This window comes from Lynx canadensis, chromosome B3, assembly GCF_007474595.2.
Source record: "Lynx canadensis isolate LIC74 chromosome B3, mLynCan4.pri.v2, whole genome shotgun sequence".
Classification (NCBI taxonomy): Eukaryota; Metazoa; Chordata; class Mammalia; order Carnivora; family Felidae; genus Lynx; species Lynx canadensis.
The window spans coordinates 2,680,887-2,700,300 of record NC_044308.2 but is presented as its reverse complement, the minus strand read 5'-3'; the positions used below and the strand labels follow the sequence as shown (position 1 = coordinate 2,700,300).

At 49.7% G+C, this 19,414-nt stretch overlaps 1 protein-coding gene across 1 annotated transcript in view; it reads left to right on the top strand.

Annotated features, from left to right (window-relative positions):
* The window catches only part of EFL1 (elongation factor like GTPase 1), a 106,946-nt gene that overhangs the window by 81,648 nt on the left and 5,884 nt on the right, over nt 1–19,414 (top strand). Inside the window, exons 12-14 of the mRNA XM_030317243.1 lie at nt 848–995; nt 9,084–10,066; nt 17,571–17,755. Of these exons, the coding sequence (XP_030173103.1) occupies nt 848–995; nt 9,084–10,066; nt 17,571–17,755 (1,316 nt within the window). The remainder of the gene's footprint in view (nt 1–847; nt 996–9,083; nt 10,067–17,570; nt 17,756–19,414) is intronic.

Below are 19,414 nucleotides of genomic sequence, written 5' to 3'. Positions count from 1 at the left end.
TGTGAAGTACTTGTTGGCACGTGGTTAGCTAATATGGAGTGTTACCACTAGAAAAGTTTTATTTCAAAACTAAGTAGACGTGGAAAAGTAAATCGATACGGAACAGACATACTAAACACCACTGATGGTAGAAAGTTCCCGTGGTTTTGTTTGTCTGGCCTGTTGAAAACCGGGCATGGAGGGGTTGCCGAGCCCCTCCTTCAAACGGAGAAGCGAAGCAGTGACGGGAGACTTCCTCTGCCTCAAATGACAGTTGCCGCTGACTACACGGGATGGGGTGGAAAGGCAGTTAGACCAAGACAGGCGTCAGAATCCCGTCCGTGCCCACAGCTCCGGTGGGCGGTCAGGACACGCGGTCAGGGGCAGAGGCACGGGCAGGAAGGGGGTGTAGAAGGCGCCCGGGGCTCGCTGGGCACAGAGGGCAGCTCTGTTCTAAAACCCAGGGTCCTGTCAAGCGTGTCTCCGTAATCGTCTCTTGACTTAACACCACGTGAGGTGTTTCTCTGTTGGTGATTGTAACTCTTCTCTGGGGAAGAGTTCTGTTGCACATGTAGGTGTATAATACGTGCATTTGTAATAGCACGTAGGTGGATGCACACGCACAGCAGTGGGCGTTTGTGTTTGCCGAGGATTTGGATAGCTCGGCTTTGCGGGTCCTGATGGTAACAGGTGTCTTGTGCGAGCTGTCTGCACTGATAAGTCACCAGGAGACGGTGTCCTTCACCTTGCCGCATTATCTGCAAGAAAAGTAAACGGGTACTTTTCCCTTCAGTAGCCACGGGCATCGTCTTGCCGTTCGATGAGTCCTTAGTCCGTATTGAATCAGTGTTTCGTTCTGTTCGCCTAGGTGAGATGCCTCAGCTCGTCCGGGGAATGAAGCTGCTAAACCAGGCCGATCCCTGTGTCCAGATCTTAATTCAGGAAACGGGGGAGCACGTTTTGGTCACAGCGGGAGAAGTCCACCTTCAGCGGTGCCTGGATGACTTGAGAGAAAGGTGAGGCGGTGACGGTCGTGGAGCGGTGGCGGCCCCCAACTCGGGGCGGGGGGAGGGGGGGGGGCGGTGTGCCCCGAACCAGTTGAACACAGACAAAAATGAAGTGCCCTCAATTCAAACATGAACTGCTATGGTGTCGCTGGACCGTAGATTTCATTTTTAATAACTGACAGCATCTACTTCTGCACTTGAGTAAGTTTACATTTTTAAGCTCGAGTCATAAAGTATTTTCACACGTAGGTCTTTTCCTTTACGCGTATACACACGCAGCACGTCACAGCAGCCAGAACCTAGTCCTGCGCTGTGAGCTTCGGCTGGGACGGGCCAGACTTCTGTCCTCGTTGATGGAGCGTCCGCGGGGGACGCCTGCAGGGCATCCCGCCGTGTCTCCACGCTGGTGACAGTGCCGTCATAAAACACGCGTCCCAGGTCACTTTGTGTAAATGCTCCGTAGCTAATGTATGTTTGGCGGAGCAGTCAGGAAGATACAGCGGGGGGGAGAGGCACCGTTGGCTCCCCGCGCACAGGTGACCTCCGGGGCGCCGGGGCTCCACCCCGGCCTGCTCCGTGCGCCGCGGCCCGTGTCCGCTGCCACCTGGTTGGGTGGCTCTGGTGTTTGGTCGACGTGAACTCCTGGAGGTGGTGTTCCCGCCCCGAAAGTGACTGCCAGCCTCTGCGCTCAGCACGGTTTGTCTCGTTTAATCCTTATGACGGTATGGCGCCGGGCCGCGGTACTCATGGCATCACCACAGTACTCCCGCCACACCCCCCCCCCCCCGCCGCAGTACTCCTTCCCTTACCACAGTACTCCCGCCCCCCTCCCCCGCCACGGTACTCATTCCATCACCGCAGTACTCCCCCCCCCCCCCCGCCACGGTACTCCTTCCCTTACCACAGTACTCCCCGCCCCCCCCCCGCCACAGTACCCCTGCCCCCACCGCAGTACTCCCGCCCCCGCCACAGTACCTCTGCTACTGCCGATGATAGAATGGGGTGAGAACAGGTGCGGGTGCGCCTGCGGCACCATCCCCGGGGACCTTGCGGAAGCTCCTGATGGAAAGGGGGCGCGTTCTCAGCTTTGTTTCTCGGTTTAAAATGGTGTCCTGGCTTTTTCCTCCCTTAAGTGTTATTGTAGCCATAATTAGCACAAAACTGGAAGGCACGCCTTCCCTCTCTTCAGTGTTTGTTACCGTTTTTTTATAATTTCTGAAGAATATAACATTGGCTAGAGAATAATGCTAATTGGATAAATTTTAAGGTATGTTTTAAAATAATTCTCAAGAAGGCTTTTTAAAAAACCATTGAAATGTCATGTTAGTTTTTGGGGTCTTTGAACTGAATTATTTTCTCTTTTTTAATACTCTGCTACCAATTAAAATCCATGTTAAATAACCGTATGGGGCGCCTGGGCGGCTCAGTCGTTGAGCGTCCGACTTCGGCTCAGGTCACGATCTCCCGGTTCGTGGGTTTGAGCCCCGCGTCGGGCTCAGTGCTGGCAGCTCAGAGCCTGGAGCTGCTTCGGATTCCGTGTCTCCCTCTCTCTGCTTCTCTCTCTCTCTCAAATATAAATAAACATTTAAAAAAATGTTTTTAAATAACCTTACATTTCTCAGGCCATTAACTCTTCTTTTAAAAAATGTCTTTAGGCACTTGGAGTTATATTTCAAATGTTTTCCCGTAAACCTAAAATGGATTCTAATTAATGATTACTTTTTTGTTTCGTTTTGAGTCTTCATTTTTACCTCCTGGTGTTCATTATGTGTACTTTTTAATCTCACGAGGAAAACCTAGTTTATAATAAGAGAATTAGTTTCTTAGAAATATGCCCTTAACATAGCGTTAAAATATTTTAATAAATCCGTTTATTTTGCAGCTACTCTGTGTAAACCTTTTCAGAAAATATCCTCATCCAAATACCTGACAACAATTTACGCTTACATTGAATGAGGCTAACAAAACCCAAAACATATCTGCTTTCCGAAATACATATACTGCTTTGATACAATACTTTCTAAACTCTGAAGTGTTTATCTGCTTTTCCTAAAAATTCCAGTTTCTGAAAGTGATGACACCTTCCCCTCCCTTTGTGTGTGGCCCCGGTGTGACAGATAAATCCCGTCGAGCTGCGGCTTCTTGTCGTCTGTCGCTCCTCAGACCGGAAACCTGGGCCCGAGTGGAAGGAGTCTTCTCTTGCACTTGTGTGCTTAGTTAGCAGGGGAGTTGCTAGACCAGGGGTAGGAGAGGACGACAGACAGATGGCTGCATCGGGACCCAGGCAGGCAGCATTTCATGTCACGTGCGACATGGGGACCCTGCCTCAGCAGGGAGTTGCCTCAGCAGGTGTTGACAGAGGCCATTGCCTCCTCATGGCTCCCCAACAGCATGTCGGAGTTCAGGGCACCTTAGGGAATTGGGGGCTAGGTCCCTCATCCTGGGCTAAGAAGCCTAAGAACATTATGAGCAGTTTCATACCAATAATTTTGTTTGTTTGTTCACCTATTTATTTTGAGAGAGGGAACGTGAGCAGGGGAGAGGCAGAAAGGGAGAGCGAGAATCCCAGGCAGGCTCTGTGCTGACAGATGCAGGGCTCGATCTCACGAACCGTGAGATGATGACCCGAGCCGAAACCAAGAGTCGGACGCTCGACCGACTGAGCCACCCAGGCGGCCCCCACTAAGTTTTAAAGGAAATGGGCAAATTCCTGGAAAAATCTGACCCATAAAAAAGTAGAAAGCCTGATAGTCATAACTATCAAAAGAATTCAGAGTTGGAATAACATTAAAAGTATCAATCAATGTGTATTTATTTACCAGATTAACAGAAGAAAAATCATCTCAGTGGACAAAGGAAAAACATTTAATAAAATTCAGCATTCACACATGCCCAGAGCTCTCAGCAAACCAGGAATAGAAGGAATGTGCTTAAAACTGATGAAAAATATCCTCAGAGTAACTAGAGCACACATGTACTTACTGTCTTTGGGGGTCAGAACTGAAACAAGGGTACCCCCTGTAACAAGGTCTGTTTCAGATCGTATTGTCGGTCTTGGGCAGCGTTGTGAAGAATAAAACGTCAAGGATACGGGACTCGAAAAAGGACAGCTGCCACTGCCACCGTCTGCACACGGCATGACGGAGCGCCAGTAATCCAGAAGACGCGGGGAAGGGTTAGGATTAGTAAGTAAACCCAGCAAGGTTGCTCTAGTCAAGATTAACATGCAGAATTGATTGCATTTCTATATACTGTTAATAAACAGAAAAAGAAAATTATCTTAAGGTTACCATTTACAGTAACAAAAATGTCAAATGCCTGGGAATAAAACGGACTCAAATTCCAGGCTGTCTGCAAAAACTGTAACACACAAAAGAAGGTGTCTGCCACCTTTATGGCTTAAAAAAATTGTGTTATGATGATGTCAGCTTTTCCCAAACTGATCATACATTCAGAGCAGCCCCAGTCACAACCCCGTTCACCGCATGTGTTTGCAGAACTTGACGAGTTGTTTCTAAAATTTGTGTGGAAATGCAAAGGGCCAGTAAGGACCAAAACCCTTTACGCAAGTAGGACAAGGTGGAAGTTCTCACTGCTCTGGAAATCGAAACTTATTTGAAAACTGCAGAAGTTGACTTTGTGCCGTTGACACAAGGATAGACGGACGGACAGGAGGACTAGGGCAGTGAGCGTGGAAGGGGCAGGGCGGAACAGTGGGGGCACCCGCCTCTCCGCAGACGGTGCTGGCAGCTTGGACCTCTGTCTGGGAAAACCTCTGCCTCATCCTGAACTCAGAAACCTATTCCGGGTCTGTTGTGGGTTGAAGTGTAAAAGGCAAAGTCATAAAGTACCTGGAAGATAACACAGAGTGTCTTCGAGACCTCGGGATAGGGAAAAGCTTCTTAAATAAGACGTTAAAAACACAGATGACAGAGTAAAGTTTGATGGTCAGAAGACACGATGAAGTGTAAGAAGGCAAACCGTAGGGTTAGAGAACACATTTGTAATATGCACAGTAAACACGGGACTTCAAGCCCCAGTATATAAAGAATTCCTTCCGGTAGATGAGAGAGGCAGCAACCCCTAGATGGTGGAACAAAGGCTTGAACAGGTGCTTCACATCCCCAAAGTCTAAAGACCAAGAAACATATGAAAAGATATTCAGCTCCCTATTAATTACTGGAAGGAAGTTAAAACCAAAGTGGGATACGTCTGCATACCCACCAGAGGGGTTGAAATTTTTAGGTGGCCGTATCAGATGGCGCCAGAGATGGGCAGTAGGAATCCCCCTCCATAACTGGGGACACTGGGAGTTGGTATGACTTTGGAATACACTTTAGTATTACCTTCGGAGGGAGGAGGTGGGTGCTTGTTACGGCTTCTGGTCTGAGCCTGGCAAGTGTGCATTATGAACGTTTGTGGCAACAAACATTTAAAAATTTTTTTTTTTTACATTTATTTATTTTTGATAGAGACAGAGCACAAGTGGGGGAGGGTCAGAGAGAGAAGGAGACACAGAATCCGAAGCAGGCTCCAGGCTCCGAGCAGTCAGCACAGAGCCCGATGCGGGGCTCGAACTCACGGACCGCGAGATCGTGACCTGAGCCGAAGTCGGCCACTCAACCGACTGAGCCACTCAGGCGCCCCAACACACGTTTTAATAGTCCCCAAACTGGAGACAACTCCCAACAGTGCAGTGGACAAATAAATCATGATACCTTCTTACCGTGAAATTCTGTATAGTAACCTCAGTGAACAAGCTATTCGAACATGGGTGGATATGTCACAGCATAATACTGAGCCAGAGAACCCAACTGGAAAAAAAAAAAGATTTGATCCTGTTTATATATACATATACAGTATTAAAAGCACGCCAGACTGAACTATAGCGGGTAGGGGTTACATGCGGGTTACATGTTCAGGCGGTAAGAATTTTAAAGAAGGGACTAGAGTAAAACCCGGGATAGTGGTTCTATTCTTGGGGTTGGGGGAAGGCACGAGGGTCCTTGGGCTGCTAACGTTCTGTCTCTTGACTTGAGTGGTAGTTTCCGTGGGTGTTTACTTTGTGGTCACTGACAGATCTGTACATTATTGTTTTGTCACCTGTTCCATAGGACTATAAAATTTTACAATTGTACCTACGTTAGGAGTATACATAAAACTCTAGCGTCTTTTAGCTCTCATAGGACAGAACCTGCCTTCTAATACATGAGCTCCCTTTTCGACTTTGACACACATCTTCAGAAATACATTACGTGCAGGAGCGGGAGACAGGGGACACCCTGTCGTGTCCGGGCCAGAGAAACCGTCACGGTTCTTAGCAACCAGATCTCTGGAGCTCAGAGATGGCAACATCTCCAGGTGGTGGTGATCAGAGACGGCAGGAAGTTGCGGGCGGTCAGAGCCTACTGTGTTCCCATGGAGGCAGGGGCCGGCTCCGCGTTGCCCAGATTTGGAGGGCCGTTGGCCCCGAGGTGCTCTGCAGGTGGGACAGGATGTGCACCCCCCTTTCGTGGCGCGGAGTGGTTCTCAGCAATCTCAGAGGTGATTACTGCAAGGGGCTTCTTGGGACCCCCGGAAACCGAGGGCCTGATGAGACTCCCAGCCCTTCCTACGTTACAGTACGAGGAAAAAATGTGTTTGCTGTCAGAGTTGCGGTAGCTGTCGCAGTTCAGTTCTAAGAATAAGACCATATTTTCTCTAAATAATGATAATGTTAAAAATATCGTCCTGTGTCAGAGATTTCTACGTGCTTTCATTTTTTTTTTTTTAAGTGAGGAATGGGTATTCAATTTAATTGAATGCGAATTTAGCATTTTTACAGATGGTTCCTTAGATTGGTTACTCTATTTGACGTTTTCAATATGCTGTATTATTTTAACAGATCTCCTAATACAAATAAATTTTTATGCCCTATGATAAAAGCTACTTCATGTTATGGTGAAGTATTCCTTTAACGTGCTGTTTACTTTGTCACTACAGCATTAACTGGGAAGAGCATGGGTTCTGGGGTCAGACCTAGCTTCGCCACCGACTAGCTCTGTGACTTAGAGTGACTTGTCTTTCTTACCTGGTTTTCTCCTCTAGACAAGGAGGATACTAATATACCTACTAAAGATAAACTACCTGTAAAACAGCACACTGTGTCATATGGGATGAGTGATTAGTGAAAAGAAACAGTGCACATACATCCTTTTTTTCCCCTTGTTATTTCAGATCTTATATCTGAATTCTTAGGTGAGATTGAACTGCGGGTTTGTGTATGCTGTCTTTGTCAGGTTCGAAGAGGAAAATATATTTTATTTCATTTCTTTAATACATGAAAATGTGTAGGGCATATTCTGGTTTACATAGGAAGCACCAAATACGTGTTGATGCGAATTTAGCTGCCGTTTTTATGAGTAGGCACAGCATCTTGAATAAAGTGGTACTTTTTTCTATTAAGTTTTGTGTTTTAATTCCAGCGTAGTTAGCACACAACGTTACGCTAGTTTCAGGTGTACCATGTAGCGATTCAGCTTCGCGTTTGTTACTCAGTGCGCTCATCATGACAGGTGCACTCTTAATCCCCATCACACATTTCACAAAGATATTTCAGTACGATGTCAGGAAGACATCCATCCCGTATCTTCCGTAACGATAAGAGCATTGAAATGAGCTAATCCTTGATAGTGAACATGCTCACTGGCACAACCAAAACCTTTCTCGGGAATAATTTTTTTCACATTGTTATTGTCCTCCACACATTCTGGTCCATTCAGGTTTCCTATTCTAAAATCAATTAGATTTGGTTGTACCTATTTTGGTAACATACTGTTTTTAGAAAACCATCCATCTATTGAGTTTTAAAATTTAATCAAAAAGAATAAAATCAAATAAACCAGATACCTGCCCCAGATCCCCAGAATGTTCTACAGAAACCAGAAACAAATCTAGAATCAAATGCGACCATTTCAGAAACTCTTAGTATTTAGTTGCCTTACTGCGTAACATTTCCCAGAGAAAAGCATTGGTCCACGATCCCAAGATTTCATATGACATGTATGTGTGAACAGACACACATACTTGCACATGCGTTTATGCACACATCCATCCACACTGCCAGTGGCAGGTAGAGACCAGCCCAGAGCCTTAGTGTTACCTGGGAATGAAGTAGACACAAAGTAAATAAAGATTGGGTGGTTTCATTGTTTTCCGAATCAATCCAAGCCAATTTCCAGAATCTGCCCACTGTGAACTTATAGCTCATTTGGAAGATAATGCGGCATGAAACTGAACTTGATAGCATGTGGAGAAAGGGCTTTCTGAACTTGGTACTGGACCGAGGTGCAAGACTCTGTGGCCAATACAGTCGTCCCTGGCCACACGTGGCCATTTAAAATTAAAGCTAAGTGAAATTAAAACTTCGGTTCCTCAGTCACACAGCCACGTATCGAGTGCTCCGTGGCTACGTGTGGCTATTTAAATGTAATTTAATTAAATAAAAAGAAAACTTCATTTCCCCGGTTATAGTAGCCACATTTCAGCTGTCCAGTCATCACAGTGCAGGCACGGAACATTTCCATCGCTGCAGAAAGTTCTTGTTCAAAGTGTCTCTCTAGACAAACTCCTGGGTCACGCCAGCCTGGCTATGAGCATTTATCAAAGCCAGATCCATTGTCAGGATTTGACTAGGTGTCCTCAAGTTCTGTGATTCCTTGTTTAGAGTTGTACTCATCGAGCTTTTCTTCTCCCGGTTTTTAAATTGGCAAATCATATTGTAAAGAATTCATATGTCAAATCTTACGAAACTATTTATTTTCCGCTCAAAACCATATTATCTAAATAGATGGTTGATTTGTTTTGAGAGCGAACAAAGCGGTGAAATTCTAACGTATGCAAAGAACTCCCTGAAGGTCTGTTCCCGTTGGAGGTGGTCCTTTTAATCCAAAATGAAAGTGGTGTTTGAATTTTGATAGAATGTAAAGGACCGATCTTTCCTGGTAAAATAATTTTCATGTTTCTGTGCTTCTTCAGAATCCTCATTGTGTCACAGTTCTGCATGGAAGTTTTGATGCCATTTTTATTGTAACCTTGTTATTTCTCTTGAATTTGTAGGTTTGCGAAGATTCAGATCAGCGTGTCTGAACCGATTATTCCATTCAGGGAAACAATTACAAAACCGCCAAAAGTCGACATGGTCAATGAAGAAATAGGCAAACAACAAAAAGTTGCAGTTATCCACCAAACGAAAGAAGATCAGAGCAAAATCCCGGAAGGAATCCAAGTTGACTCTGATGGGCTCATCACCCTAACGACCCCCAACAAGCTCGCCATGCTCAGTGTTCGAGCCATGCCCCTTCCAGAAGAAGTCACACGGATCCTGGAAGAAAATAGCGATCTGATTCGTTCTATGGAGCAGTTGACATCCTCTTTGAATGAGGGCAGAAATACTCAGACGATCCACCAGAAGACCCAAGAGAAAATTTGTGAATTCAAAGGAAAACTAGAGCAGCACCTAACAGGGAGAAAATGGAGGAACGTCGTTGACCAAATCTGGTCATTTGGGCCAAGAAAATGCGGGCCCAACATACTCGTAAATAGAAGCGAAGACTTCCAGAACTCAGTATGGACAGGCTCGGGCGTCAAAGCCTCCAAAGAGGCCAGTAGATACCGAGATTTGGGCAACAGCATCGTGAGTGGTTTCCAGCTAGCAACCCTCTCTGGCCCCATGTGTGAGGAGCCTCTCATGGGCGTCTGTTTCATTCTGGAAAAATGGGACCTAAGTAAATGTGAAGAACAAGGGGCAAGTGACAAACATAATCAAGAGCGAAGGGACGTGGTACAGGAGGCACAGGCGGAAGGTGAAGCCTGTCCCGGCAGAGGCGAAAAGGGGGGGCCGCAAGATGGCGGCTCTGAGCCCTCGGAGCAGAAGACATCCCAGAGAGGAGAGTCTTCGCTCACTGACTGCTACGGACCCTTCTCCGGACAGCTCATTGCCACCATGAAAGAAGCTTGTCGCTATGCCCTGCAGGTGAAGCCTCAGCGTCTGATGGCAGCCATGTACACGTGTGACATCATGGCCACCGGTGACGTTCTTGGTAAGGAAAAGAGGGTAAGGACCGAGAGGTCTCTGTGGTCAGAAAACTCAGACTCACTTAATTTTTGTTTTTGCAGAAGCTGCATCGTCATCCGGGTAACTAAAGCACTAAGGGCTCTGAAAGCCTTAAATAGTGAAATGGCGATGGGGGAGGAAACGTGATTACCAAAGATCTTTTCGTTTGCAGCAGACAGGCTCCTTCCTGTCCCGACGGTCTCAGGCGTAAGGTTTGACGTGCAGCGGTGTTCCCGAGTGAGTGGCCCTGTCGGTCCAGGTAGGCAGAGTCTCTCTGGAAACCATCAGAGAGTGAGGTGACATTCGTGCACACCTAAGGCAAAAGGCCGTCTGGAAGTGCTGGGTCCTTTCGGGAGAAGAAGAGCCTCGGGGGCTTTGTTCACCACTGACCATTCCGTCAGATCCTCCTCCCGATTTTTCTGTCTCTGGAATGTCTCTGGGATCCCTGGAGACACACGGCCCTGGCATTTAGTAGCTGCTTTGACTTTTGACTATTACTTCACGGAGACTTTGTTCACCTGTAAAAAGGAAGATAACCGACCAGAGGCTGTGAAGATTAACCCGAGAGCACAAGTCCGTGCTTTAGAGGGGTGCCTGGCCTGCGGCAGCTCTCCCATGACAGAGGCGGTCCTAGAACCGTCTTCAGGGGCCAGGACGGCGCTGGGGAGCTTGTAGGTTCCCTCTGAGGCCCTTTGAGTCAGTGTGTGCTTAGTTTACATTCTTTTTAGTAAGGTTCTTCTGCTGATCAGCTCCTAAAAACAGGCATCTAACTCGTCAGGGTGTTTTTTCTCTAAAGAAATTTGGGCTTGCATCCACAGTAGGGTTCCTACAAGATGGGCCAAGCATCTAAAGCAGCGTTTCGGAAGCAGCGGGGTTGAACAGTTGCAGGGGGTTGGCCCCGCAGGACCGCCCGCCTGGAGCCCGTGTGTGCCGCGCACACGTGCACGGTGTCTGCAGGGTGACAGGGAGCACGTGATGTGTCTCGGCCCCGCTTGGGCCAGCGTATCGTTACGAGCTCATGGGATCCGTGCGTCGGTGGAGGAACGCCAGTCGAGGCCATTCCCGGACGTTATTCTTTGTTCTCACCAAGAGCTTTCTTGATTTGCGGAGGCGGAGGCGGAGGTGGAATCGGGGAACCGTGCAGGAGACCTGGCTGCTCCGGTTACCCCGGCCCTGCCACGAGCCACCGCCACCTGAATGCTTGCCTCGATGGGCAGCTCACAGCCTGTCCCCTGAGGAAGCATCGTCTTCCCTCTGTGGTCGCCTGCTGGTCTGCGGCCACGTGCACCGCCACGCGCCCCCTGCGCGAGCACTTCATGCGCCCGAGGAGCACCTGAGTTTTCTGCTCTATGTCCCTGAGAAAACTCTCCGGAGCCTTCCGCTGATTTTTCACGGTGGGATTTTTGGTGCCCTTTCACCGTTCCCGGGGCTGTCCTTCGGGGCACCCCTCACTTGCTCCGCACCCGCCAGAGAGCAGCCGTTCGTGCCGACCGGCGTGGGCGCCACACGGCCCCCGGCGCGGTAGCGATCTTTCAGTGGGATTTAGCCACCGCCCCCTGTCGTGAACCCCTGGGAAGCCAGCGTGAGCCTCGTTCCCGTTTCAAGATAAGTCACGTCTTCCCACCCGTTCCCCAGAAAGCAAAATCCGAAGTTTGGCAACTGACCAGACCGTAACGATGACAGAGTCCCTCGAACGCGTGTGTTTCCGTGAACACCGCACGCATCTGGACAGTGCAGTTTTCCTCGGGCTTTTCACACACCCAGCAGTACAGGGAGGATTCTGGCAAGTGCCGGCACCACAGCTGTAACACACTGATTGTGTTTTCACGTGTCTGCTCTCGTGAGAACTGAAACTCAGTAAGGGGTGAACTGAGTGGGTGGGTGGAGTGAGTCTCCTTCGTGTCTGTAGGTTCCCCCGACGGTCACCTTGCCAACCGTATAGAAGAAGTAAGCTGAGGTTGGTGAGGTTTTGTGTCAGAAAGTCCGTGCGTCTCCAGACGCAAGTAACTCCTACTCGCAGAAATACGTACAAAGCTCTATGATGTTTTCTTAAAACACTGCGGGGAATTGGCATATGGCTTCCTAGTCTGCAGTTTATAGAATCAGTGTTTTTATCCCCCCAGAAGTTCATTTGTTCCTTACCTTTCGCCTGTACTTCAGCACACCTCCCGTCATCGATAATTTCTCAAAAAAGACAAGTTCTTTAGGGCTGTGAGATGTGACCCTGGCCCCGGAGACGGAACCCATTCAAGAAGGCCAGCTGCCTGCTCGTCAGATTCCCGGGGGTCCTGGGCCCCGGTGCGCTCTCTGCCATGATTGTTCGCCCGGCCCGTTTGTCCCCTGTTCTCCCCAGCGAAGAGAAGGCAGGAGACGTGGATACCAGGACGCCCTGCTTTCCGGCGCTTCTCTGTTGACGCCACGCTCATTTCTCCACGCTGTGGGCACGTCTCAACCTTATTTCGAAACTAACCCAGCAGACCGCACTTGGTGTCGTTCATTGGCCCTTTTATTTGGTGGGCTCAGCTGGCTCTGGTTTTAACAGCCCTCCTTCGTCCGTCGTGCGCACCTTCCTACAATAGGCCAGGAGGGCGCAGCAACCTGCCCGCCTTGACCCGACACATTTATTTTGGAGCCACTGTTGTATTTTGGGGTGGGGAGGATCTCTCCTCCTTTTTCTGTCATTGGGATCATTCATGGTTGGTATTTCTCTCTCATTACTCCTGCAAGGAATTTTATCTTAGGACTTGTTATCCCAAAACTTGTTCTCCTTCTCCTCCTTCGTGCATTTGAAATGACCCACCTGGAAGTGTAGGGTCCACGCACATCTGTGCCTATCCCTCCGCCTTCCGGACTCCTGGGGTGATAATAGGAATGCACAGTTCCTCCCCAGGTTGCCGTCTCTCCTACATTATCTGTTTGGAGTGGCATCTGTCCGTTGCTTTCTGGCCAGGCAGATTTTCCCACCTAACACCTGAAGCCAGAATCCGTGTTGGCGTTCATCCACTGAAATTCCAGGCAGACCGTCACGTCTTCCCTGTCGAGCCCATGCTCTGTGCCCGCTTTCCCGTTTCCATTAGGAGTTCACAGGACCCTGCACGTGACCAGGCAGCCCCAGGCCTGTCTTCCTCCTGGCCCTGTCCACCTGGCCGTCAGACTGCGTCCCGGCACTTGGTAGGAGGAGACGTACCTTGATCATCCGCAGGGTTACTTGCCCCTTCTCTCTCAGGAGCAGAGTTAGTCTTTGTCTGGCCGCCTCCAGGTTACTGTCCGCTGTGCTGTAGGTCCTTCTGGCCCCTCCGAGGCAGCGCCCTTCGCGTGGACTGCTTAGTCCCGTGCTCTCTGTCCCAGGCGCTCTGGCTGGCGTGATACATTTATCCCCAACCAGCTGGCTGCCACCTTACAGAGACCCCGTGTTTCGATTTGGTCTGGAGTCATTTCCTCCAGAGTCAGTTGGAGGCCCTGCTGCTCAGAGTTGAGGGTCTTCTCTTAAGCCCATTTTGGGTTGCTTCAAGGGGTCCTTTGGTAACGATAGCTACTTTCTTGTACCCAGGGTCAGTATAGCCTCCTGCTCGCTTTCTGCGCTTTTCTTTTTCTTCCTAAATCACCGCCTTCATCCGGAACAAGAAACGAGGAGACCTTGGTGACCCTAAGCCTTTGCTTCCTGCCCAGATACTCAGACATCTCCCAGACTTTGTTGACGGATGCTTTAATTCTCTAAGAATTAGCACAACTTGAGAGACAAATTCATGTCTTTCTTATTAAGCAAAATGAGTGTTCTCAGTCTCTCTTGAAAACTGAGTTCTTTCTACACAAGGTGTTAAAGCGAGACATCGTCTATAGGTGGTCAGAGTAGGGCGTTCTGTAGAAGGACAGAGGCCTGTCCTATATCCCTTCATCGGGGGAAATGGGCCTCTTCACTTACAAACTCTACTTCCTCAAAGGCCCGGTTCTGTTCTCATTTTTCACCCATGAAAAGTGCCCTTCACTTAGCGGACGTTAGAATTGGTTTGTGTTTTTGTCACGTTCATATTTCTTCTTCTGACCTGGTAGCTTCTTTCATTCTCGGCTCCTCACTGTTTTTATCTGGTGGTGACATCACACGTTCCTGCTGGTGTTGGAGTTTCCGCCTTCTGTTTTCACCTGTAGGGTACACGCTCATGTTGCGAGAACATACGTGCCTTGAGGTGTCAGGGACAGTCTTAGTAAGTGCCACTGTTGGCTTTTAAAAGCCTCCTCTGTTCCAGACTTGGGGTCCCTTTTCCATTTCATCAGCCTTTCCTAATTCACTTCAACAAAACATACTGACGTGTGTACGTGCCCATACCGTGTCGAAGCACGATCCCTGCTCGGAGAGAGGCGCTAGGCGACAAAGCCTCATTATATGAAACAGCACGGCTGAATTTAGTGAATAAATGTGGTCTTCCAGCGAAATTTTATGAGAAATTGGGATTAGCAGAATTCGAAACAGGGTAGGCTTTTCTAAAGTGATAGTTCTTTGAAACGGGCTTTGATGGGTGGAATAATTTTGAGTTGAGCAGCTGAGTGTGAAATTGGCCTTCTTTGTACCACGGCACTGCAGACTGCCACGGAGCTTGGAGGGAACCCGCTCCGACTCGGTTTTATGGGCACTTCTGTTCCGCATTACCATGCCAACGCTGGCTGGTTGGGTGGTTGAAGCCAACAGTAGTAACACTTTGCGTTGACCCACACGGACCTGTGTCTTGTTACATTTGGGTCCTCACCCGGTCACCCTGATGCTGCCAAAGTATTTATTAGCCTTCCGGCCCCCTGTCAACTTCGGATCCGGTCATCATGCCTTCCGGACCCTTACGTTGCTGGTGACCGTCGTGAGGACACGCAGCCGCAGTCAGAACACGGACGCCCGCCTCAGGACATCTTGCCAGGGTGGGCATAACTTGTTGCCGTGCGTTTCCTGTAAACTCGTGGCTGGATTCATCTGCACAAGAGCGGCCGGCCCGCCTCCCCCACTCTGTCCACAGTACACCGTAGCTCACGTTTGGTCAAAGCCCATCTGTATCCTGTCAACCACACGTGCCTGATTTAGCAGTCTGGTCGCTCTGTAACAAAAGGAAGAGAGGTTAGCGTGACCTGGTTTATAAGAAGTGCCCACCAATTTCTTTGTGTGTTTTAATTGAAGCTACACCACAAGGGCCACCAACGATAACAGAAACCACAACATGAAAGAAGAATCTTCCTCCTTGAAAATCAACCTGTCATTTTCCACTCTTTTACAGTCTTTGTCTGTAATAGTATGTTTCGCATAGCTGTAACCTTATGGCGGAAGCAGTTTAATGTTTTGCTTTTTGCATTTATTACTTCTTTTAAAAGAGTGCTTCCATTTGGCCACTTAGTATTCACAATTTTCATTTTAATCTATGCATAATATCCTATCAACTTGTTATGCTATAATTTACTTCCCATCATCCCCAGATTGGAAATCCGCATTGTTTCCTGTTTGTTTACCGTAAGAGAAAACATTGCTGTGAACAGCTGCTCCCGTTCCTCAATTTTGGAAAAACGAAACAAAACATACCTTTAATTGCCGAGCTCCCAGCTCTAAGGATTGTAGAGTCTCCAGACCAATCTTGCTGCCCATCAGAGAAGAAAATATACAGACGGGAATATGTAGTGCCATGAAAGAGATTAGGTTCAATGGAGCCCACATGGCGAAGAGACCGGTTTGATCTTAGGGTACCACAGGAGACTCGGACCAGGTGGTTCCAGATGGGCTCTAACTCCGTGGAGTTGGCTGAGATGCACCGCAGATTGGAGAACTGTGCCCACAGCGTGTGCCGTGGCAGTGAGTGCCCTACCCCGGCTTCGGGCAGAGGGTCCGCCCCGCATGCCGTGGAGTCTGCGGTCCCCGTGGAGGGTCCGCCCCGTGTGCCGTGGGGTCTGCGGTCTCCGTGGAGGGTCTGCAGCTGTGGGATCTGCGGGCCCCAGAGCTTGAAGTAAGGGGTTGCTGCCGGGTCACAAAAGGCCTTGAATTTGGGTCCAGACGTTTATCTGTTTATCTGGTAGTCCAAGTCCCGCCCTGATCAAAACTTCGCATCGATTAGACTTTTTGTTGCCATCTTTTTCCCAGTGGATGCTTGTGTCTCGGTGCCTTCGCGCAGCAGGTGCACCGTGACTTTTTGTCGAGTGCAAGGACAGGTGACTGACCAATAGTGGAGCAGGTGCCCCGGTGGAGGGGAGGCCATGTGCTCAGAGGCCGCAGGGTCACGGGGCCTCCTGGATGTGGCTACCGTAATTTCCCTGCTGGAACAGTGGCCAGTTTGGAGGGTCTCCGAATGCAGCCAAGCATCGGACACAGCTGTTGTGAAAGCCAAGTGCGTTTGGAAGGGTCTCTTTATAGCGGTTTTCCTTTGCTCAGTGATCCATCCCTAGGCCTCAGTTTGGGGATTTCGTTTTAGTGGAATTAAAACCGAATGGCCGAGAATTACACGATGAATGACATTCGGTCTCAGTTGCAGTAACCGGTCGGAGGCCCCTGGCCTGACCCACGCAGGAAGGGAGGGGCTGCGGGCCTCCATGGTGGGGGCTTACGCCTGGAGGAGACGGGCCGTCTTTCTTGCGCTCTTCTCCTCGGCCAGCCAGGCAGCCGAGACTCCTTTTTCCAAGTGGCAGGTGAGCGGAGGCCTCAGGGGACGTGCCTGCCGGCCCCACAGGTTCCTCACAACCGTGTGTGGTTTTCAGTTGTCTGTTCTTAGCAGAGTTGGACCCCCTCATGGCTAAAAGGATTCTTGGAGCACCGGAGGGACCCTTCCAGAAGCCGGCCTCTGTAGCGGGGAGACCTCTCCCTCCCGAGTGGGAGGCGGCATCGGGCCTGACTGCGAAAATGTAGTTAGCCAAGAGAATGTGCGGGCATTCTTGTGATCTGGGTAGACCTTGTCATCAGACGGGAAAGATGCCACACACGGTTTCCAGGGGAAAAGAAATACTTACGCCACTTACGTGTTAACCAGTTTTTAAAAACGTGACCAGACATCTCTGCGTGTTGTTTTCATTTCTAATATAAAAATGTTACTGTGTCTGTTCCTTGCTTACTGGGCCCAAATAGCCTCACGCTGTTCTCATCAAATCAATAATGTCTCATAATTACGAGTATTTCAGTGTGTACAAAGCCCAGGCACACTTGTCCCCTTGGGTTTCACACCCGGAGACTGACCGTCATGGGGGATGTTGCATCAAAAAGTCCTTTTCAAAGCCGCCCTCTTCTCAGGCTGTGTGAGGGGTCTGCCCTTCGGGCAGTGTGGTTTGGGGTGGTTTCGCCTTTCGTCTCCGATTTTTTTTTGTCGCGTTACTTTTAAACACTTAAGAAAAAAGTTTTCATGCTTGTGTAAACCAGAATCCTCGGGAGCGCCGTTTCTCACGGGTGGACTGTTACAGGGAGCGTGAGCGGTCGCGTGTCTGTGTGGCTCGGGACGTGTCACCGGTCAGTGAACTTAAGAGCCGTGTTGCTTTCGCAGGTCGGGTCTACGCGGTCTTGTCCAAGAGAGAAGGTCGAGTGCTTCAAGAAGAAATGAAAGAAGGGACGGACATGTTCATCATCAAGGCGGTGCTGCCCGTCGCCGAGAGCTTCGGCTTTGCTGACGAGATCAGGAAGAGGACGAGCGGCCTGGCCAGCCCGCAGCTGGTGTTCAGCCACTGGGAGGTAACAGCCCAGCCCCGTCCCACCGCCTCAGGCGCCGGTGTGCTCCCTGCAGATGACCCCGAGGGTGGCAGCCACCGCCGGGCCTCCGTGGGGCCTCCGCTCAGTCCCTCGCCCGGGAGAAGGCACGGGGCTGTTCTCCTCCAGATGGAAGGGTCCTGAGGTTACGTGGGGCCTGTGACGCACACATACACACACTCATTCTTCACTTTTGTTTGACGCAAAAGTTAAGACGCAGAGCGTTCGATCCTGCGTTTCCCTCTGAAGATAGCGGTTAGAATTTTAAGGGAAAAATCAGACGTGTTGAAAGTGAAGCTCTCAGGAATTTTTCTTCCAGGGGGGAAATACTTCGGGCGTTTAGAGGGGAACGGTCGTGTTGGCAAGGAGCAGCTCTAAGCTCCCGTGCGTTCTGTGGCCCTCAGTCCCCGCCGCGGACTCTGCGGGTTTCCGCGACTTCCGTGCGCTGTGGGGTGAAAGGGTCCATCACGACCCCTCGTTGTCGGTGTCGGCAAAGGTGGGCAAAGAGCAAACCTTACCCGCACTTAAAACTGCAAACGTGGGTCCGCATTGCTGGGGGAGAGGAAAAGATGGTGAAGACATCGTTTTTTCACTTTTGGGGTTGGGCGGGGAGGGTACTCACACGGAGTAGGGAGGTCAGACCAGCCTCCCTGAGCAGGTCCTGGAAGGAGAGCTAGCTGGGCACTGAGGAGGAGGGCGCCGCGGGACAGGCGGGCGAAGGAGAGCGGAAAAGTCTGGTCACCTTCCAGACCCCGTCTCGGGTCGGGAGGAGGGTTTTGAAGCTACGGGATGTAAGAAGAAGGGCTGTTTTAGGAAACGAGCGTTTGTTGTCACTTTGCAGGGAACAGAAAGCACGGCCCATGGCTCCCTCTCCCGGGGAGGCCCGTGCCTAGTGGGACCAGCGCTGGCTGTGCGGCCGCAGGTTCGGGTTGCAGAGACCCCCTCTGCCGCGTGCTTGGGCAGGCCGGGGGGGCCCCCGAGTGCGTCCCGCCCCTGGGATGGCGTGCTGACCGTGCAGCCTGGTGCCCGACCGCGGGAGGCTCCCGGTGGTGTGGACGCGCTCGGGGCTCTCTCCTCTAGCCCTGCCGAATCACGACTGTTTACGCCGGTGCCAGGTCGTCCCTTTTCTCACTTTCTGTAGCCAGACGGGCCCCTTTCTCCAGAGCAGGATTTAAAGAAACCGTTGAAGTGCGGGTAAGAAAGGGGAATGTGGTAAGTGAGGGAGAACTTCCTTTTTAAAGTGAATTTTGTAGTCAAGGAAATCAGCACTTCAGAAAGCCGGACTTTGACGGCAAATCTAGTTTTAATCGGGCGGTTCCTGTCACCTAAACGGACACCAGGGAAGTGGCTGTCCAGAACTGGGAGTTGTGTCTGCTTTTCCTAAAAAAAAAAAAAAAAAAAAAAAAAAAAAAACCAAAACGCACATCCGTAATGCTCGAAAGAACCACGGTTAATATTCTGGTGTAGTCTCCTTTTTTTTCTTTTTTTTTTTTAATCAGTACAGTCTTCATCTTAACAGGGATTTACTATGAAATTTTTCTTCATTTTGTCTCTTTGTCTAGAAACTAAATGAAGTTTTGGTGGTTTTATCGGTTTATATCAAAATAGGTATCATTCATTCCATGTTTCACCATGTAGAAAACA